Here is a 21,934-nt window from a genome sequence, read left to right on the forward strand (position 1 = left end):
CCCTCAGTAACAGGAACCTCCAGACTAGAAGGAAGAAGGGGTGGGTGGCCTCCCAATCTGTTTTCATCCCCCAAGGCAAGGGATGGTATATGCTTTGAAAAGGCAGCCCCCTGAGCTCTTGACCCTTTGCTCCTGGACCCTCTCACCTCACTCCATGTCCTCAGCAAGGTTCCTTGGATGATGGCACACTGAGAAGCATCCCATGGCATCCCATGACAAAGATGTGGGGCCCTTACTGCCCAATCCCTGGGACGCCATCCTTGAGGCCGTCAAGGAGCAGCTCCCATCTCTGGACTCAGATTCCTCCTCGGTAAGCAAGCACCTTCTTCCTACATCTTCCTAGGCCCCCAATGCCCTTTCTTCCCGTGACAAACATCATGCCGACCAAGGACCGCTTTGGAGCTTATCAGCTCAATGTCATTTAAGTGAAGCACCAAGGTTCCCTGTTGCAGGGTACGGGGAGGCCCAGACTCTGCTCTTTCAGCTGTCACCTCACTGCTCTGTTCATTTAGTGCCAGGCACTAAGTGAGCAGCTGCTGTACGCAAAGTCTTAGGGGTGGCAGGTACGTGCAGAACTGGGAGCCCTGGATCTCACCTTCACCAGGTGGTGCTGCCAAGCCCATTTCTAAGTCAGCGGCAGGAACCAGCCATGGCGAGTCCCTTCGGAAGAGAACTGGTCTGCCCAGACAGCTGGAGAGCAGCGGGGAAGGGAGGGTGGGTGGAAGCTGAGGTGCACCTGGCCCTGCCTGCTGCCATATAATCCAGAGAACTCTCATTTGTCCACAGTCAAACTGCGAGGAAGAGGAGCTGTTCATCTTCCAGCGAAATCAAACCGCCCTGATTCCAGACTTATCAGAAGAACTGGCCGAAGACCCTGACGGGGCCTGGGTCACTTCCTCTGGGTCTCCTCCTGAGGTCTGTGGAATGCAGGATCCAGGGATCCATGAAGCCAGGACCCTTTAAGCACAATAGGGTGTGGGTGTGGGTCTGGGTGTCCATGGCCCTCGCTGGACTCTAACAGCAATGTGGGTCTAAAGAGGTTAAAGCCCCTGGTATAGCATCTCTGCACACCCAAGCCTTTCTCCAGGTATAACCCAAGGAGTTCAGACACCAAATATCTAATGGCCTTGTGCACATCATGCTCCCAGGAGCCCAGAACACTTAGAGCTGGGGGTGGGGATGAGATTTTCTATCTGATTTTGCTTCCTGCTCTTCCCTTTGACCCCTCACTACACACACACACACACACACACACACACGCACGCACGCACACACACACGCACACACACACCTCCCAGCTGTCCTATTTCCACCTGAGCTCTCTGACCATTGTCACAATTTGTTGTCATAAATGCCTCCTTTAACCCAGCTGGCTTCAGCACTATCTGGCTTCTCACAAAATCCTGCCCTCCCTAAACATTTGTTGATTGAATAAGGGCAACAGTGGGGATTCAGAGGTAAGAGGTGCCCCTCGCTGGGAAGGTAAGATGAATACAGAAAACAATTAGCAAGTGCCACAGAACGCTCAGAATTAAGTATTGTAGTTGCGGTCATTGCCAAATGTCAGAGGGAATTTTCCATCCTCTTGTCTCCCCATTTCCCAGGGTCCCAGGTAAGACCAAGAACTCTTAAATCTAAAGTTAATGGCTTGATGCTTAGTTAAAGCAGTGGAAGGAGATTTTATTCGGTAACTACTGACAGCAGGGGGAAGAGCTGAGCTCCGTCTGATTTGTGCAGAGGTGACGGGTGTTTCAAAGGAAGACTGAGGGAGGGGGTGAGGAGGGCTTAGTGGAGTCAGAAAAGTGAAAAGTCACGAAGAGCCGGTCAGTGAAGCTGCAATTAGGCCAGGTGTGTCTGCTGCCTGGCGGGTGTGGGAGGCAGGAGCCTATCCTCCCACAGAGAAGGGAGGCAGAGGCCCTGTCCTTCCTGATGAGTATATTTCAAGGGAACGGCTCTCAGGTCAGTGACAGATGCTTCTGGGTTGTAAGAGACACATATTCACAATTATAAGACTTTTTTAGTAAGTGCTCTAAGAAAGGGAGGTCAGGGGCCTATCATCAGGTGTTGGCTAGAACAAATAATAAATTCTCCTGGCAGCATGGAGCTTTCTCAGGCAGGCATTTTAATGGGGCGCTGGGGTAATCCTAGGGGCACAGGCTTACGCTGCCAGAAGCTATGCTGGAGTTTGGTATCTGGACGGAGTGGGTACATGCCAAGACTCTGCAGTTCTGAGTGCAAGCACTGACACAGGGTCATCTTACGGAGCCAGGGCGTGTCCCCTCCCAGCACCATGACAGAAACCACCCACACCCTCAGCCATGCCTAGAAATATATCTGAAATAACCTCAAACAGGAGAATTGCCAGGGCTGCCAAGTCCCCTGATTAGTTCAATTGGAACCATGTCCATGTCACTTTATTTTGTGTTTTCTTCATTTCTACAATTACCTCGGCAACTCTTCTGGACAATTATTTTTTAACCTGGGATGGGAAAGTCTGTACCAACTCACAGGGGTTGAGGCCGTGGGCTCACTCTGGAGACAAAGGGCCTGGGTCTCATCTTGTCCACCTCTAACTGCTGTGTGCCTGTTCACAATGGCCAAAAGGGGGGAACAACCTGAGTATCCATCAACAGACAGAATGGTTAAACACAATGAGGACCATCCATACAACAGAATATTATTCATCCATGAAAAGGAATGCAGTTCTAACACATGCCGCAACATGGGTGAACCTTGGAAACACTAAGCTAAATGGAAGGACACAAGAGACAAATATTGTGTGATTCCACACCTATGAAATATCTTGAACAGGTAAACCCATAGAGACAAGAAGTAGATGAGCATTTACCAGGCGCTGGGGGAGGGGAGGTACAAAGTTTCTGTTCAGGGTGATGAAAAAGCTTTGTAAATAGACAGTGGTGATGGCTGCACCACATGATGAATATACTCAATGCCACTGAACTGTACATTTAAAAATGGTTCACATGGGGCTTCCGTGGTGGCGCAGTGGTTGAGAGTCCGCCTACCGATGCAGGGGACACGGGTTCGTGCCCCAGTCCGGGAGGATCCCACATGCCGCGGAGCGTGAGCCATGGCCGCTGAGCCTGCGCGTCCGGGGCCTGTGGTCCGCAACGGGAGAGGCCACGACAGTGAGAGGCCCGCGTACCGCAAAACAAACAAACAAACAAACAAAAAAATGGTTCACATGGCAGATTTTATGTTCTATACACATCTTACCGCACACAAAAACTCCCCGAGGTATGTTTTGAGGCTGCTAACCGAGGACGCTTGTTTCCCCTGTAGCCAGCTGTAGTGCCTGTGGAATCCGCCGGGGAACCCTGGGGAGAGTGGAACGCTGGGCCCCAGGCCCAGGAGTCAGTCTCTTTGCAAGGAAGGGCCCCTGGCAGGCCTTTGCAGAGCTGTGATGAGAGCAGCTCTCTTCTCAGGATGCCTGTGGAGACCCCCACGTGGCAGGATGACGATGGGGACACAGCCTTCAACACCAGTACATCACAGAGTCCTTGCCAGGGGCCACAGGGAGAGGCCACTCTCTCCCCTCAGGAAGCAGGCCTGCAGACAGAGCCCCCAGGCACTGCCTCATGGGCCCAGGAGGGCTCAGACTCTGCAAACCGCAGAGCCCTCCGGAGGGAGAGAAGGAAGATGATCGAGAAAGACATACTTCACAAAGTCACCTGGGATGCCCAGGACCCAGCCTGCCAAGACCTGAGTGGAGTGAAGGAGATGCCCTGTGATGCTGCGGAAACACTGCCACAGGGGCCCCAGCGGGGACCGCCCTTGCTCTCCCTCCAGGTAGGCATCCCCCTAGCCCAGCCTTCCCCGGGGCGATGGTCCTCCCCAGGCCAACTCGAGGGCTGGCCCACTATGCCTGTGTTAGTCTCTTTGGGCCACAGTAACAAAAATCCCATAGACTGGGGGTCTTAAACAACAGAAATTCATTTTTCACAGTCTGGAGGCTGGAAGTCCAAGGTCAAGGCTCCATCACATTTGGTGTCTGGTGAGAGCATGCTTCCTGGTTCATTTGTAAGGGGTGAGGGAGCGCTCTGGGGTCTCCTTTTTAAGGGCACTAATCCCATTCATGAGAGTTCCACCTTCATGACCTAATCACCTCCAAATACCATCACATTGGGGGTTAGGATTTCAACACATGAATTTGGAGGGACAAAGAGATTCAGTCTATAGCAACAACCTTAGGCCCATGGCACCAGGCCCATCATCAGGCAGGCAGTCCTACCTATCTGACAGACCATCCTCAGAGTTAAAGTGAACAAGGAAGAGCAAGGAGACCCCAGCCTTCTTTAAACAAAGAAAAAAGAATACTAAACCCAAGCATGATCATGAAGATATATGAGATAGGTAACAGACTTGACAAAGTGTAATCTCACATCAAGCCCTTGTTCTCATACAAATGGTGAGCCCCTGTATTTAGCTCATTAACAAGGGAACCAGCAGGATGACAAAGCCGGTTCAAAGAGATTATGAGAAACTGGGATTTTGTACATGGTGGGGTGGGGAGGGGGGAAGGAACGCAGAGATTAAATTGCTACATTAAGTACAATAGGTCAGCACTTACAGGGCAACAGAACTGGTACCTTTGGGGTTAGCTGCTCCAATGGACGGAAAAGAAAACCGTCACACTTCTCAGTTTTACGAAGTTGTCAAACAGGTGAGCCCTGGTCAACTGTGCACACCAGCCCTCCCCTAGAAAGATGGGCTCCTTAGAAGATGCTCCCGCATGACACTAAAACATCACAAAACTCTTTTTTGCCTTATTTGACAAATTTTCTTAACAACTTAGAGAAAACTGGCATCAAGGTGTACATGGAGGTCACTTTCACCAATTCTATCCTATCAATTCCATTCTTTCCTTGAACCCCTTTATCTTCATTCCCCTATGGGGCTACAAGGAGCTGCAAGGCCATACACAAGACATAATAATTCCTGATTAACGTCCTCCCCCCTCATCACACCACCGCCTCCACACCCCTCTTCCAAGCCCTCCAGTCCTAGCACCTGCCTGGAACAATCTGTTTCTTAAAAGAGCAAAACGTTTTAACCTCCCAACATTCTAAACCTGCATGAACCTAAAAAGTTTTAATACGACACTGAGTTTCCTCCAAGTCAGACAACGTCTTTGTGCCAGAAATAAAACTATTGCGTAGGAAGGTAGGCGGCCTCACCAGCCTTCACGGAGGAAGTTCATTCTGCAACCCACATGGGGTGGGTGAGCGAGCTGCCTCATCTCAGCCCTGGTTTCTGCCCAAGACATCCCAGAACTGCCTGTGTGGGTCATGGCAGCTGTGAAATCTGGCACTCCTGTCCCTGGGACCCCACAGCAGCCTCATAATCACCACTTTACTTATTTCAGCAACTTGAAGAGTGGGATTTGGATCAAGTCCTTCAGAGTCTGACCGAGCGAGAAGAGGAACTGGGAGATGGCGCTTCTGGAGCCGCGTGGTGGGCAGCAGACCGCCTCCAGGGCCAAGGTCTGACCTTGAACGCCGGGGCCCCAGTGCATACCCACAAGTGGCTCCTTCCAGGGCCTCCCAATAAAATAGGGCAATGGGCTGGGCACAGTCAGCCCAGCAGCTCGCCACATCTGCTGCGCCTCTCTGCTGCTCAGCCCTCGCCGTCCTGCACACCCAGGATGCAAGACTTTATCCACCCATCCATTCACTCACTGACACTCATTCATTCATCCATTACATATGTGACTGCCTGCTATGTTCCTGGGGTGGACCAGGCCTTGGGGATACGAGAGGAAGCCCTTCAGACAGGGTTCCTGCCTTTTCTTCCCCCTCACCTCCTCAGGCCTGCGTCTCTTTCTTTCTGGGAGCAAAGTAATCCTGCATTTGGTACCCCTTCAGCCCGCTCCTAAACAGAATCCTGTTTCCACTGCCTCCACGTTTACCAAACGAAGCCAGGGATGATTCCTTCATTGCACTTGTGGCCTCACTCTGGGCAGTTTTGTAAAAAAGTTCCCTGTCCCCTCCCGGCCACTCTGGCCCACAAAGGTGAGTGGAGGCAGGTCTGAGGCAAAGGTGCTGCGGGGGTTCCGGCCTCCGGTTCCAGAGCAAAGGCTCCTTTGTGGCCAAGAGCCCCTGGTGCTATTTTAAAAAGGGTTTTGTTTGGAATTTAACCCCTTAGAGCAGGATATGGAGAAACTCACACTCCTACAAGTTGGGGCAGGGCTGGGGGGCTGTAGTTGGTGCCCCCTTTTGGCGGGCAATGTGGCAGAATCTGTTCTCCATTTAAAGGCACATAAGCCTTTGATTAAGCTATTGATTCCACTTCTAAAGGCTGTCCTAAACACACCCTCACAGATGTTCATTGCAACATTGTTCATACTTGTGAAAAACTGGAAGCAAACCACATTCAACATTCAGTAGGAGTCTAGCTAATCAGTCAACCAGAGAATTCTCTGCAGCTCAACAAATGGAATCTATCTATCTATCATCTATCTATCTATCTATTCATTTCTCTCAACACAGAAAAATGTAAAATATATTCAGTAAAAAAAAAAATCTATAGAGGATGATCCCATTGCTTCTTAAAAAAAAAAAAGCAAATACGCAGAACTGTTATTGATGGTTCCCTCTGACAAGTGGGACCGGAGTGAGAACGTGGACTACACTGTTAACAGGACGTCACCCCTGCTTCCCGGGCTCACACACAGCTCCCTGCTGAAGAAGACAGCGCCCCTCACCCTGCTGAGCTGAAGGGTGCGACACAAAAGCTGTGAGCGGCAGAGGGTGGGCTGGGCCTCCGCTGGCCCCCAGCACTTCTCCGAGCACAAGCGCAGGCATGTCCACACGAGGGGTCCTGAGGCTCAGGCTGCTGTGAGTCAAAGGGGGCTGCATCCCCACTAAGCTGCCTCCCCCCTCCCCACAGACCATGCCAAGCCGAGCACCCAGGACAGGCTCATGGAACAACTCACCCTCCTATGTGCCATGCAGTCCAGAGCCTTTTCCTCTGCCTGGAGGGTGCCTTCTGACATGCCCCAGGACATCAAGCCACAGGAGGCCGGAAGCAGGTGGGACCACGCATGGCCCCTGTCCTCTCTAGAATTGGCTTCTCTCAGCATTTATTGGGCCTTGATTTATGGGTGGGGCACTTGATGTGTATTTCTCTTTTATCTCAAGAATATGATCAGGTAGGTGCTACCATTACCCCCATTTTACAAACAGGGAAACTGAGGCTCAGAGAGGTTGCCTTGCCCAGGACATAAGTGGCAGAGCACACAGTGGTCACCGGGAAGTGACTCAGCCGCCCGGCTCCTCTCACCCCAGATGTGCTTCCAGGGAGCTGGGCTTCCAGTCGCTGGCCATGGACACGTGGCTAAGGAGCCCAGCAGGGCCTCCTACCGTCTTCATTGACCTGCGGCCGACAAAGCCATCAGACCATGGGCCCTCGGAAAGGTACAGGGAGCAGTGAGAGCCCTGCCGCAAACCTGCTCCTTCAGGTTGCCATGTTGGCCTCAGGAGGAAGGGGGACTTGGACAGGCAGGTCCTGGGGGCACTGCTCACTTGAGAAGTGCTTTTGGCCAAGAACTGAGCCTGGCCCACAGTCCCACTGGGTCCCAGCAGCAGGCTCTCCCCGCAGGTTGGGAGGAAGCTGGGGCCAAGGGTTATCTTTTCCTGGCGGAGTCCTAAGCAGACTTAGCCTAGGCTGGGGTACCTGGCCCTGGCTGCGTCCCTCCACCACTTGCAGTGGCCCTTTGGTTTTGGCTGGCTGGGCTTTGGCCAGCCTGCCCATCCTCCTGCCCTGGGTCACCAGGGAGACCCGGGTGCTCCAAGTCCCTGGTGGGAACCATGCCTGGCTGGAGTGGGCTGGTTATGTCCAGAGGAACCCACATTTCCTCTCCCCGCAGCTGCAGCTCCAGCTCCAGCTCCTCTGACAGCGAGGAGGGGGAAGAGGAGACAGCAGCTCGGCGAGACCAGCAGGGCCCAGCCAGGCTACGGTAACCACAAGGGGGCTCCCACCGCCTGAGATGCTCACCTTGGCCTCAGCAGCAAGCCCCCGCCCGCATGTTAACATCGGTGCTTTCAGCTGTCTGGCACCCACAGGGCTAGCACAGGAGGGTGTGAGCGGGTCTGGGGGGCGGGTCTGGGAGGCGGGCAGGGTAACCCAGCAATGTCTGGCCTGGCCTGTTCTCCAGACATCCCCAAGGATGCTTAGCTCGGTCTTGAGAAGGGATTACGTTTTCTTTCTGAAAAATTGCCCCCCCCCCCGACTTGATTTGCTCCCTACTAGTGATGGCAATAAAAGTGAAGAGAAAGTGAAGGGATGGAATAAAGTGATGGCTGTCAGCCAGAAATGAAAGGCTTGAGTCAATTAAGTGAAATGTCAAATTCAGGGAAGGTTCATGTCTCTGACATGTGGAGGCCACCCCGTGGTTGTGGGGTGAATTTGCATTATATGCTCTGGCAGTCTCCATCGTTTTTAGAATTACAGACCCTGAAGATCCTATCCTTTGGGAACGTCAGAGTCTAACGCAGCTTTTCCCCAATGTGGCGTGTAGCTAGGCATTATAGGATTAAAGAGGGAAAACAAACTTGGGTTGAGAAGTGTCACACAGGTTTCCTCCCAGAAGCCTTTAACATGCTGACACGGCGAAGGCTGGAAGGCCGCAATCCTGACTTTTTAGTGTCTTGAGAACCAGGCACACGCCCCGGAAGCACTCTGGATTTCCTCTGTGTCCTGTTTCGGTGGCAAAGTATTGGGAGGTTGGCTCCACTGGGTGCTGATGGAGGCTGCTTCTCTTGTGTCACAGGGACTGCACGGGGAAGAGTCAGCTCCTCCAACAGCTCCGGGCATTTCGGAAGGCATCGGCTCAGCCCAAGCTGCCAGCTGGCAAGGGTCCCAGAAGCCAGAAGGCTCAGGCCCCTGGAGATACGGCTGGATCCAGCCCCGGGGGGAAGCAACATGTAACACTCTGGGCTGAGAGACAGAGTGCCCAAGCCAGACCCCCAGGAGGAAGTCCCAGGGCCCTGGGGGACCCTCTTGGGCCAGGGACAGCCAGGGAGGCCCTGGTGCCTCCTCTGGGCCAATTGTAGATGCCTCCAGTAACGGATCTGAAAAGGTGAATAATCTGAGGTGAATAAATGGATAATCTGACTTTCCATCGACACCCGAGGCCCTGGTGGTCCCTTCGCTCTCCCGTCTCCATCAGAATGTGCCTTTGCAGCACAGGGACCCTCCAACTGAGGATCTGCTGCCAGCCCTCTGCTAGAATTCAGTCAGAACATCTTCATGCACTGAGAGCAAAGATGCCAGTGCAAACTTGTAGGCATAGCATGACAAATCAAATGGCCCCAAATCCTCTGAAAATGGACCAGAAGGAAACAGTGTGAAGACAACGGTTTTGTTCTGATAGTGGGACCACGAGGCTTTTTCACCTTTTTCCATTTCTGCGTTTTTTTCTCTTTAATGTGCATATATTATTATTATTTCTTTTTAACTCCAAAACTTAAAACTCCTTTGGAGAATTTCAGGATTGAAAAGGTCTTGAAAAATTTAGCTTCATTTTCTGAGTCCTGGATGTTTGCTCTTTTGTGTTCCTAAATTCACAAACCACCACACACACACGGACCAAATGAACTTTTTGATAGACGGGCAGATTGAAATTTCCTTTTTTTTTTCTTCAACCAAGACACAAAGGCATGTACGTATATGTTTTAGGGTGCTTCCAAAGTAAAGGTGGATGGACTTTTAAATACAGATAGAATGTGAATGTTCTAACACCTGAAACTGTCTCCGTGGACAACCAGCAAGAGCTGTGGGCCGCAGGCGGCTCTGCCGTCTACTTTCCTAGAAGTATCCCCCCGACCTCCCAACCCCGGCCCCGATTTTCAGAGTCCTTCCATAACTGTTGTTCTCAGCCCAGCTGCTCCCAACAGGCTGAAGCCCTGATCTGCAGCACCTCTGTTCTCTCTCCAACTTGTTTCCAAGGTCTCAGAGTCTCAGCGCCCCTCTGCTTTGTCTGCCAGTGGGAAGAACACAGCAATCACCTCAGGCTCCCCAGGCCATGGGATCAGGCAGCCCAGCAGGGTCCTTGGCATTTGGGCACATGTTCCAGCATTTAGCTGGGGTCACCGCCGGCTGCTATGCCCTGAGGATGGGCAAGGGCCTCTTCCCATCCAGCCCCGCACCAGGTAAGACAGGCCCTGCCCAGCCTCAGCCAGCCACGTGCAGCCAGGATCGGGGCCACAGACTCTACTTGATCTGGCCACAGGGGCCTTACCAGCAGTCCCCATTCCCCACAACGGACATTTGCATTACAGGCCAGATGTGAGGCAGTCACGGGAGGCCCAGGGGAAGCCTCTCTCCGGCAGGGACTGTGGCCAGACTACCATCACCTGGGGCCCCCGGATCCTCTCCCCCACCGCAGGCCCCCCACCCTCCACTCTAGCATGGTCAGGACTCAGCCGCTGGGCAGGCAGTCTGAACATGGCACACAGCCTCCACTGCAGCCACTAGCCCTCAAGAACAAAGGCTATTTTTAAAATTCCATTTCCCCCACTCTCTACCCCTTTTAATGGCAGTAAGTTCACTCAGAATGTTTCCCCAACAGTGACAGAAAATAAACTTAGTTCCAAGTTCAACTCTGCGAATTACTGTCTATCAAGGAAAGCCAGGAGGATGAGGCGGTGGGAGCTCGGACCTGGGTTGAAAGCTGGTCCTGCCACCTGGACAAGGTGCTTCAAGCTCTCGGGTCTCAGTTTCCATCTAGAGCAGGAGAATCATGAAGACCTGTTACAGGACTGTGAGAGAATGTCAGGGAACAGGCATTGGATGGGCCCAGCTTGCAGGTGACAGAAGGCAGCCACCTCCAGCACCAGCCTGGATGTGAGAAGTGAGCCTGTAAGGGGCAGGCAGGTGGTTGGTGACACTGGCCTGGCTGGACAGTACATGTCCCAAGGTTAAAAACCATCCCTAAACTGGGCGGCCCCATTCTCCAGAGAGTACACAGGACAGAGCACAGGGGCCAGACGGACTGACGTCATTTATTAAGGGAACAAAGAGCAGGTCACACACCCCGGAACCTGGGTTGTGTGGAAAGGTAAAAATATGTCTAGCAATTGAATGGAACATTCCGGAACCCAGTGGTTTCAGAGCTGCCCCACAACTTTACTAATGACTAAAGGAAACAAGGCCTCTACTGCTCCCCTCAGCCACTATGACACCATGGATGTGAGCAGATCAGAGAGGCACATCCACCTCAGAAATTCAAAGTGGGGTAACCAAGGCCGGCCTGCATCCTGGGACACGGCCACTTGGGCCGGAACAAAGGCAACCCTGGCACTCTACCCTGGGGACTTCCTGATGGGCTGGGGGAGGGCTGAAAGATGGGATCTCGGGGAAGCGTTCCCGCACAAGCCATCCATCCTACAGAACAGCTGTGGCTCTGCGAAGGTGACCCACAACCACTGTGATACTGGAAACCACCCCCCACCCCCCTGCAACAGGCTACATTTTGAAAGTGCAGCAAGGTTCGGGGGAAAGGCAGGAGACCAAGCCCAGATACGGCTGGGGTACGTAAAGCTGCAAGAGACCATAGCCATTGAGGCTTCCCCCAAAGTGGGCAGAAAAGTGTCCCCCCAAATTCATATCCAGAATCTCAAAAGGTGACCTTACTTGGAAACAAGGTCTCTGCAGATGTAATCAGTTAAATCCAATGACTGTGTCCTTACAAGAGGAGACAACACATGGAGACACACACAGAAGAGGCTGTGGGGAGGCGGAGGCAGTGATGTGGCCACAAGCCCAGGTGCGCCAAGGACAGCTGGCAGCACCAGGAGCCAGGAGCGCCCTGGGACAGATCCTCCATCAGAGCTGCAGGAAGGAGGCAGCCCTGCAGACACCTTGATTTTAGACTCTGGCCTTCTGAACTGTGAGAGAATTCCTGCTGCTGTAAGTGGCCCAGCTGTGGTCCTCTGTGTGGCTGCCCCAGACCCTAATACACCCGCAGGGCCCAGCTTCTTCCCTCAGCCTGGGCCCCCCAAATATCCCACCACGTGTCCTCGTGCTGGGGCCTACGGGAGCAAACGGAGTCTGAAGATGCCTGAAGACCAGAGTTCCTGGCTCCGGGACAGAAGCGACTCTGGCAGCTTCCCGAATCATCAGGCTCGGGCCCCTGGGGCGTCCTGGAGCCTCTGGGGTCTGTGAAGCGGCTGCTCCCCGCCATGTGTGCGCTGGTGCTTGCGGAGGTCGGTACCCCGGCGGAAGCCCCTGCCACAGGCCGGGCAGGTGTGGGGCTTCTCACCTGTGTGCGTCCTGCGGTGCGCGCTGAAGTGCGAGCTGTTGTTGAAGCGCTTCCCGCACTCGGTGCAGGCGTAGGGCCGCTCCCCGGTGTGTGTCCTGCGGTGGATGACCAGGCTGGAGCTCTGGCTGAAGCGCTTCCCACACTGGGCGCAGGCGTAGGGCTTCTCGCCTGTGTGCACCCGCTGGTGCGTGCTGCAGTTGGAGCGGTCGCCGAAGCGCTTCCCGCATACCTGGCACTGGTAGGGTCGCTCCCCAGTGTGCGTGCGCTGGTGCTTGGTCAAGTGGGACGTCTTACTAAAGGTCTTGCCGCACTCGGGGCACGTGTGCGGCTTCCGGACCCCAAGGGGCCGCTCTCTGTCTGGAGGCCGCTGGGGTCTGGTCGGGCCGGGCCCCTGACCCAGACCCGGGAGCGCTTGGCCCCACCACGTTCTCACCGATGCGTCTGCCCTGGCATACTCTCCGTCCTCAAACTGCCTCCCAAGCTCTGAGACAGAGAAAGCACAGTCACTGAGGGCTCCACGGGGAGGGGGAGAGGGAGAAGGGGAGGCAGGGTGGGGCGGCCCTTGACGCAGAGAAGTGCCTTCAAATTCCCCTTCCACACCCTCCGCAGGATGCCTCATTCAGAGCCTGATTCTGGGAACTAGAACCGTGGCCAGACCCACAAGGCTGTGAGGTGGTACTGTGACAGTCCCATTTACACATGAGGATGCTGAGGCCCACTGACCTGATGGGGGAAGGACAGGCCCTCGCAGTGCTGGGAACTGTCCCTGCCGAGATGCTGTCCACCCCACACCCCCATGCAGCCCCCTCCTAGCTCCACACTGGCTTGTCCAGGAAGCCAAGCATGGGCTCGAGATCACATCCACCTCATCTGTACAACTGAGACAGGATGGAACCACCTCCCTGGCCTTCGCTAAGAGTTTCTACAAAGGAACTGATTCTGGCAGTTCCTCCAACGGTCACACAGTGACCACGTGACTGAGCAATTCCACCCCAGGTGTAGGCCCAAGAGAGAGTGCCGCTGGCTGGTGACACTCAGGGCGTCCTGAGGACCCCGTGCCCAGCCCCTCGTGTGGCCCTCAGGACCAGCTTCCCTATGGTGTCTGCGTGCAGTGCCATGTCCCAGCTCAAGGTGGTAGGACTCTCTTGCTGCTCGAGCCCCAAACCTTTCTTAAAGCCACCTGTCTCCCCTTGCCTTTCCTTCAGGGCTGGTGAACCTGCCTTTGTAAATGAAGTTTCATGGCCACGCCCATGTCTTTTCATACTGTCTGTGGCTGCTTTTGTGCCAGGAGAGCAGAGCTGAGGCATCACCAGGGAGACCATACAGCCCATAAAACCTGAACTATTTACTACCTGGCCCTTTTCAGAAAAAATCTACCAACCCTTGCTCTAAGCCCTTGAGCTTGAACTCCACAAACACAGTCACCGAGGTCTAAGCCCAGGAGAAGGGAGAATCTCATCTGGGACATCCGTCTCCTCCCAGACCCCCTTACCTGAGCCAGCACTGCCAGAGACTTCCCTCAGCCCCGAGGCCGCACAAGCTGGGTCCCGCAGGCCTTGCCCTGGCCCATCCTGGGCAGTCAGACAGGGCCCAGGAGCGGGGAGTCCTGCTGATGGGGAAAGAGAAGAGAGGATGTGAGTGTGGCCGGGACAGAACACAAGACTGCAACAACCTCCTCCTCGTGAGAGCAAAGGGGCATCAGGAGAACCTGCGGGAAAAACTCCATGCCTCAACAGAGGTGGGAGGCGCTCTACTTCTGTGCAGACTGCTTCCTCACAGAGAGAGGAAGTGAGGAAAAACAGGGCCCAAGGCTCTCCCCAGCTCTGGGAGGGAAACCAGATGCCCTGAGGAGTCAGAATTTCATCACAGCAGAGATGAAGTAGCCAAGAGTTACAACACACAGCAGGACAGAGCACAGAGCAGTGGGACAGCAACAGTGCACACAGCAAGCCAGTATTCGTGGCAATAGAAAGGTTTCATCTTCATTTGTTCTACAGACACTTAGTTTGGAATAAATGAAGATGTAAAAGAAAGTATGTGATCATTAATTTTCTGTGCCAACCTGGCCAGGCTACAGTGTTGTTGTTTGGTTAAATACCAGTCTTTTTTTTTTTTTGGCTGCACTGGGTCTTCGTCGCTGTGAGCGGGCTTTCTCTAGTTGCGGAGAGCGGGGGCTACTCTTTGTTGTGGTGCGTGGGCTTCTCACTGCGGTGACTTCTCGTTGCAGAGCACGGGCTCTAGAGTGCAGGCTCAGTAGTTGTGGCACACGGGCTTAATTGCTCCACGGCATGTGGGATCTTCCCAGGCCAGGGCTCAAACCTGTGTCTCCTGCATTGGCAGGCAGATTCTTAACCACTGCACCACCAGGGACGCCCTCAATCAATTTTTTACCTTTATTTTTTGACCATGCTGCACGGCTTGTGGGATCTTAGATCCCTGACCAGTGATTGAACCCACACCCTCAGCAGTGAAAGCATACAGTCCTAACCATGGGACCACCAGGGAATTAATTCCCTAAATACCAGTCTAGATGTTGCTGTGGAGGTTATTTTGTAGATGTAATTAACATCTGCAATCAGGTGACTGTAAGGAGAGATTACCCTCCACACTGGGGGGTGGACCCCACCAAATCAGTTGAAGGCCTTAAGAGAAAACTTGAGGCTTCCTGAAGAAGTAATTCTGCCTCAAGAAGGCAGCCTAGAAATCCTGCCTGGTTTCCAGCCAACTGGCTTGCTGTATGGATTTCAGACTTGCTAGCCCCCACAATCGTGAAAGCCAATTCCTTAAAATAAATATCTCTCTACACACACATATCCTAAGGGTTCTTTTCCTCTGGAGAACCCCAACTGATACAAAGCAGGATCTCAACTCCTTTAAAAAACATTTCAGGGAGTGAACACGTGTCAAAAGTGGCAGGATGAGCTGAGAAGGGCCAGTGTGGGGTGGTGAGGAGAGGCCGTAGACAGGCAGGGCCCTGCCAAGAGCAGCTCTGTCCATGGGGGCCAAGGACGGCACAAAGGCTGCACTGACACTGGACAACCGTGTGGGTAAAGGAGCGAAAGAAGGAACTCAGGACAGCTCTGGGCATCTGCCTGGGACGTGGGCAAGCAGCCACACTGCCCCCGCTGCAGATGGGCCACTGATGGGACACTAGCAACCTTGGCAGTGCAGGGCTGCCCAGCACTAGGACTCACCAGGGAATGCCCCCAGCACACTAAAGCAACCCTTGGGCACAAGGCCCACAAGTTCCTATTTTTAATATGTTGCCCGGTGATTCTTCTGGCCACTAAAGTTTGAGACCTGCTGGAGTGGCTCCTGTAGGCGGGGGGAGCCAGGGAAGGTGCTGAGCAGGGAGGTGGCCTGGGCCTCAGGTCCTGGAGGCCAGCACATACCACAGCCAGCCTGAGGGAAGCAGCCACCCTCCCTGACACTCACCCACGTCAGAGACACAACCCGGTGTCTGACAGACAACGGCCAGGGTCTCCCTGCACATACCCTCATCCTCCTTCAGCATGTTGCAGCTGTGGTCCTGCTGAGCCAGGTCCAAGCAACCCCACTCCTCCTGGGACAGGTACACGGCCACGTCCTCCAAGGTCACCGGCACCTGCTGGAACACAGCTCACTCAGAGCCTGGTGGGCTCACCCGTCCCCTCCACTTGTGGGATGAAGGCAGGTCCTGCTTACCTCCCCTACTTCCTCCCCTCCCCAACCTTTCCCTTTCCATATGTTGTTATCCACTCCTTCCTTCCAAGCTTGGCTCAGACACAGCTGGATCCTGCTCTTTGGGAGGACACCGTCACCACCAAGCTCTGCCCCAACTGCTGCAGGGCCAGAGACTGTGTGGACAGATGTGCTGTGTGGAACAGCTGGATCTGAGATCTCAGCCACTGGGGCCCACGTTCCTTGAGGACAAGAGTTAGCATGCCCTGCCTCAGCTCAAGCCAGCCCCAGGACCCAAATGGGGTGACCTGGAGACTTCAGGATGCCTCTAGGCCAGTGGTTCCCAAATCTAGCACCAGACTGACCTGGGAGCACGATTAACACCCAAGAAAACAATATCCAGAAGAGGCAAATCCAGAGAGACAGAAAGACTGGTGACTGCCAGGGGGCTGAGGGAGGGGGAGGGGGGAGTGACTGCTAATGGGTGTGGGGTATTTTGGGGAGGTGATGAAAACGTTCTAAAATTGATTTGATTATGGTGATGACTGCACAACTCTGTAAATATATTAAACACTGTATACTTTAAATGGGAGAATTGTATGGTAAATGCATTATATCTTAATAAAGCTGCAATTGAAACAAACAAGCAAAGGAGACTCTGCTTCCAGGCCAGGGCTGGGGGAAAATCTATTTTTACCCAGATGCCAGAAGATTTTAACATACAGCTGGCTTTGAAGTGACTGCCCTAACTCACCATTGAGACTCCAGGATCCTCCAGGACACACCTAATACTCAGGTGGCATCTGAGAACAGGTAGGACTTCCCAGGAGGTGAAGATCCGCCTTGGAAACCCCCAGACCTGACCACGCAAGAGAAGTGTCCCTGTAACAAGGGCATGGGACACACGGGGATGCTGCAGATCAAGAATGCCACTCACCTGGGACCAGGCTGAAAGGAAGGATGTGGCCAGTGCCGCCGTCTCCTGACACTGGGAGGCCGCTGGGCCTGGGGAAAGAGCAGAGAGTCACCCACCCGTGCACATGGCAGCGAAGGCTGGACAGGTCCAGCTGCTCCCCATCAACACTCACCCGGCCGGGAGCCTGCCCACCCCACAGGCAAACAGGCCTGACCCCTGCCACACTCCTTTCCTTTCCCTTCCCTTCCCCAGTGCAGGGCATCTCTTTCCTCAAGAGGGACAGCCACTCACCCGTCTTTGGCCAGAGCTGGGGGCCTCTTTTTGGTCTGTGGCTCAGCTGGGCTGGGGGCTGCTGGCTGGAGTGCTGAGCCCCTTCCTCCAGAGACAGGTCTCCTGGCTGGGCCTCCACCTGGCATTTTAAGAACCACTCCCCTGTCCCGTGGGCCAGTGCGTCATCAGGGACTACCTCCGGATCCTGCATACAGATGGAGATCTGCCCACTAGCTCCCAGAAGGTCGGGAGGAAACCCACAGGGTTCCCCATCCCTCCTTGTCTCGGGCACCCTGGCCACCCTGTTCCCAGGCTCTGTCTTACCACCGGGCCACCTCGTTGTGTCTGATGGCCTCTGCGACCCTCCAAGCACCTCCCTCCAGCCAGACCCCAGGGAAAAGGCACGTGACCCAGGAAGAGGTCAGGCTCCCAACCTGGGGAAAGGGAGGCCTGCTCCACTCTTGAGACTCTGTGGTCTCTCCCCATCACACTGTGTTGCTGTCACCGTCACACTTTCACCCTTCCTTCCTTAGTGCTCCTGAAAAACCTGGGCCAGAAGGGCCCCAAATCAGGTCTCATTTCGGAAGCCTGAGTTACTGCACTTGCTACATTTTTTGAAATCATCTACAGACCCTCTAGAATTATCTATTTCCTAATTCCAGTGAAGGTGAATCAGATAAACTTAGTCTCAGAGTTTACTGACATCTGTAACAGTACTAGGGACAAGATACATCTCCAGGGAACTGAAACCAGCACCAGGGACCCTGTCTCAGGCTCAAAATTCCACACCTCTGAGAGGAGACAGTCCCTGGAGGTTACAGGGTGCCCAGTGACAGAGCAAAGCCATGACGGGAACCCCAAACGCCAAGGCTGGCAGGGCTGAGAAGGGCTCCTGGGTTCTTGTTGGCCACCACGAAGGCAGGATGTGCTTAATGCACTCAACTCACCTTATGGTCAAGTTTTTTGGGTTTTTGGGATTTTTGGGGGGCGGGGGGAGTTGGGGGGGGTCTATCGTGCCGGATGCAAAAGAACAGCACTGTGTGGCCAATGACACTGCCACAGGGAGAAAGGTGACCTGCAGAATTTGCCAAATATCTAATCAGGAGGAATTAATCTGACCCAAGCAGGAGAAATCTGTAAGAGGCTTCGCACTCCCCAGATCTGGTTAGAAGGAATTGAGTTGGTCTAGAGTGGCACTCTCTGTAGAATGATGGAAGTGTCCCTTATCTGCACTGTCCTTGTCCAGGGAGTAGCCACTGGCCATGTGTGATGACTGAGCCTTTGGAATGTGGTCAGTGTGACTTAAGAACTACATTTGAAATTTTATTTAATTTTAATTAAAACAAACACACATGGCTAATAGCTACTGTATTGAATGGCGCAGCCCCAGAGAGATTGAGAAACACCTGGGGGCTCTAACCAGGGCACCCACCAGCACCTGGTCTTTCTTCCCAGTGTTCCTCCTTCTTTGGGGATCTCTTCAACTCCCAAGGCCCTGCCTTTGAAGGTCTCCAGCCTCTCTCCCATTAAAACCTGTGTCTGGCCTACGTTGGGATGGTGTTAACAAACCAATCCACATAGCTTAGAAAGGGCTGGTGGGGCTATAGTGGTTAATCAAGGGGTGGACACACGTTGGCCTACGTTGAGAAACACTCTGCAGTTGCCTTCTTCAATTCAGTGTCTGGCCAGCACCAGGTACTCCCAATGACCAAGGCTGGCCACGGCTCCAGAGCCCAAGGAAATCTACAAACACAGACCTCAGCAGCAGGGCCCCGTTTTCTCACCTCAGGGCTAAAATGCCCCCCACCTCACCCGCTGCCTTTGTCTCCTGGGCTCCCGCTGCAGCCCTTCCACGAGGACTACGGCCTCCTCACCGCTCTCTGGCTGCTGCTCCCGCACCCGGGCCTGGATCTCCCCTGGAAGCACCGTCAGGAACTGCTCCAGCACCAGCAGCTCCAGGATCTGCTCCTTGGTGCGCAGCTCAGGGCGCAGCCAGCGGCAGCAGAGCTCCCAGAGGCGGCTCAGGGCCTCCCGAGGTCCGGCCACCTCCTGGTAGCAGAAAAGACGGAAGAGCTGGCGGAAGGTCTCAGGGCTAGGGTCTTCAATCTCCAGGGAGGGCTCCTCTTCCCAGCAGCAGTCCTCTTCCACCTTCACGATCAGGATCTCATCCTGCTCCAGGGGTGGCGGGTGCTGGAAGCCGGGAGAGGTCGCCATTGCTCCTGGTGAGCCTTGTTCCTTCTCCGGCCTGGAGCTCACACCTGTCTCTCCCTATACCTCTGGCCAGACACTGGGGAAGATGTTTTCAGGGCTCTGTGGAGAGACAATAAAGTCATGTAGGGTGCAGCACTGGGGCTGGATAAGCGTCTGCAACCCATAAGCCCCTGCCCTGGCCCCAAGGCCAACTTGCCCTCACTGGCAGAAAGAAACGGTTAAAGTAAATCAAACTGTCTTTGCTACTAACCTCTAATTCCCAGAAGTACTTAATCTCTGGGCCTCAGTTCCTCATGTGAAAGAAAAAACGGTGACACCACCTACACTCAGGTTGCTGAGAGGACTAAACGGGACGTTTGAAAATAGTTTATTTTAGCACAGTGCCTGGAACGCGGTCAGAGTTCTACAAACGCTGAGTTTTCAATATTACAGTTGGCCATTTTTGGATGAGGTCCGTTTGGAAATGTGATGAGAACCAGAGACCCCTCTGCCCAGGAGGACGCAGATTCTGTCCCAATCTGACCCCTGATTTCGGGCTTCGGGAGCCTGAAGCCCATCCGCGGGCCCCACCGAATGGATGGTCACCAAGGCCTCTCCAACTCCAGGGTCTTGGGAGGGTCAGGATTCCCCGGCTGGGCTGCTTTCCCGTCTCGTCCGCTCAGCTGGAGGGAGAGCGGTGACCGAGGCCGGGCACAAACTAGGCTCCGGTGGGCGAGGGCCGCGGACAGAAGCTCGAGCTGGGACCCTGCGCCCGCGCCCGCACTTACCGGCAGCGCTGAGACCCGTGCGGGGGCTCGGGGCAGGCCCGGAGCAGCGGGTTGGGACGGGAGCGGGAGAGCGGGCGTGGAAGGCTCGGCGGGCCAGAAGCGAGGACCAAAACCCTTAGCACGCAGACCCAGGACAGTCGGCGACGACCACTGGCTGAGCCGGCGTCGAGCTGGAGGACGAGGCCGCGTGGGCGTCCCACGGGAAGCATTGTGGGTAATGTAGTCCTCGCACCTTTGGCCGGCTGTGGAGAGCCAGAATGGGCCTGGGTGGGCGGGTCCACGTGAGCCATTGTGGGTAACTACTCACACTGTGGGTCCTCTTACCACTGGTTGAACCGACTGTCAGGCATAGAAACGAGATACGTAGCGAGTCCGCGAGATGCACTGTGGGTAACGTAGTCATCCTCTGGCTGAGCCGCGGCCTCCGGTAGATGGGTCCTGGGAGGCGTTGCGGAAGGTTGTTCCTCCAACTTCAGTGCGCATGCGCGAGGCTCCGCAGTTTCTGGGCCATTCTCCCTGCTTCTCTTCCATCCACCCTGCCAGGCCTGAGGCGCTCCACGGTGGAGGGGACCCTGGAAATTTACTTTTTTACATACATAGTACTGTGTATATGCCAGGCTCTGTTCTAAGCGATTTGCAAGTATTAAATCAGTTCATCTTTGAAACAAAGGGGGTACTATTATCCCTATTTTATAGGTGAGGAAACCGAGGTGCAGAGAGTTTCAGTGACCTGCCCAAGGTCACAAACACTCAGTAAGTGCAGAACTGGGGTGAGGTTGGAACCCAGGTGTCTGTCTTGGTCCAGCTCCTTAATTTTAGAGACTGGAAAATGAAGACTCACAAAGTTCTTGCTGGGTACATCTTCGTTATCAATTGCTTATTTCTTCATTTGTTAATTTGATCAACAAATATGTATTTATTGGGCTCTGCTTTGTGCCAAGCAGGCACGATGAGCAGGAAGTGAACTGGACAGTCAGTCCTTGGTGTCCCTGTGGAGCCTGGGGGAGGGAGGTGTAGGCAGGTAGGGAGGTCTGAGCAGGAAGAGGGTCATGGTGAGAGCTGTGTGCCTAGCAGTGAGAGCTCCATAAACATCATCACTGACTAACAACCAGACAACCCTTGAGTTTTTCAGCTTTGGCATCCTCAGGCCTAGCACCTCAATCAACCCTCCCACTGGCTTCTTTCTTTCCTTCCATTTCTACTCTCCATTCTCTCTCGCGTTCCACTTTTCCCCCTATATCCAATATCCAGTTTTTCTTGTGAGCACACAGGCAGAACAAGAAACTGGGCTGCTCACCACTGATTTCTGGAGACACATACACACACACCCCCGGTGGAAGGCAGGACCTATTAAAGGGAAGACGCCAGATTTCAGGACAGCCTTGTGGTGGGGCTTGAGGAAAGCAGGACCACATATGCCTCATTTTCGCCTTATAATCTTGGGCTGCTGTGCGATGCTGTGAAATCTCTCCTTGGAACCTGTGTTTTGGGTCCATTATTAAATTTTAGACAGACAAGAGGATACATCAGTTAACGGGTCAGGAGAGCCGGGATCTTAGAGGGAACAAAGGTGCAGAGCCATTCAGAGCACTGGCACTCAAGCCAAACACAAGAAGCCTGCCATTCCATCAGCCTCAGGAGGAGGGCGTGGAAAGGGGTAATTTGAAGAAGTCACAGATGGGTGTGTAGTGGGGGAGGAAGAAGACAGATAGACAAAAGTGGAAGAGGGAAAAGGAGGAAAACAGAAGAGACACTCTTGGCTCAGTCTGGAGGGGCGGACAGGTGTGGGGACAGCAGCATTTTCAAAGCTGCCGCACAACTTCCTGT

The 21,934-nt window shown here is 54.0% G+C and overlaps 2 protein-coding genes across 6 annotated transcripts; one reads left to right on the forward strand and one right to left on the reverse strand.

The window, feature by feature from the left end:
• Positions 1 to 9,075, forward strand: CUNH16orf71 (chromosome unknown C16orf71 homolog). The gene is made up of 8 exons (XM_029221587.1): positions 1 to 310; positions 787 to 915; positions 3,304 to 3,810; positions 5,387 to 5,504; positions 6,910 to 7,051; positions 7,308 to 7,436; positions 7,889 to 7,978; positions 8,792 to 9,075. The coding sequence occupies exons 1-8, from the start codon at positions 203 to 205 to the stop codon at positions 9,072 to 9,074; spliced, it is 1,506 nt and encodes a 501-aa protein (XP_029077420.1). The 5' UTR covers positions 1 to 202; the 3' UTR covers position 9,075.
• Positions 9,076 to 10,542: 1,467 nt separating this feature from the next.
• Positions 10,543 to 20,327, reverse strand: ZNF500 (zinc finger protein 500). 5 transcript variants are annotated; one of them, XM_029222345.1, is made up of 8 exons: positions 20,108 to 20,327; positions 18,942 to 19,439; positions 17,151 to 17,334; positions 16,881 to 16,948; positions 16,698 to 16,802; positions 15,779 to 15,890; positions 13,776 to 13,892; positions 10,543 to 12,766 (listed from the first exon to the last, which is right to left on the reverse strand). In XM_029222345.1, exons 2-8 carry the CDS (start codon positions 19,341 to 19,343, stop codon positions 12,141 to 12,143), a joined length of 1,614 nt encoding a protein of 537 aa, XP_029078178.1. In that variant the 5' UTR covers positions 19,344 to 19,439; positions 20,108 to 20,327; the 3' UTR covers positions 10,543 to 12,140. The 5 variants fall into 5 exon arrangements, with proteins under 5 accessions (XP_029078178.1, XP_029078180.1, XP_029078179.1 ...); XM_029222347.1 differs by lacking the exon at positions 16,698 to 16,802 and having other exon boundaries at positions 15,779 to 15,887; XM_029222346.1 differs by lacking the exon at positions 16,698 to 16,802.
• Between the last annotated feature and the right edge of the window lie 1,607 nt (positions 20,328 to 21,934).

This window comes from Monodon monoceros, unplaced genomic scaffold, assembly GCF_005190385.1.
Source record: "Monodon monoceros isolate NGI ecotype Baffin Bay Population unplaced genomic scaffold, NGI_Narwhal_1 Super_Scaffold_13, whole genome shotgun sequence".
NCBI lineage: Eukaryota > Metazoa > Chordata > Mammalia > Artiodactyla > Monodontidae > Monodon > Monodon monoceros.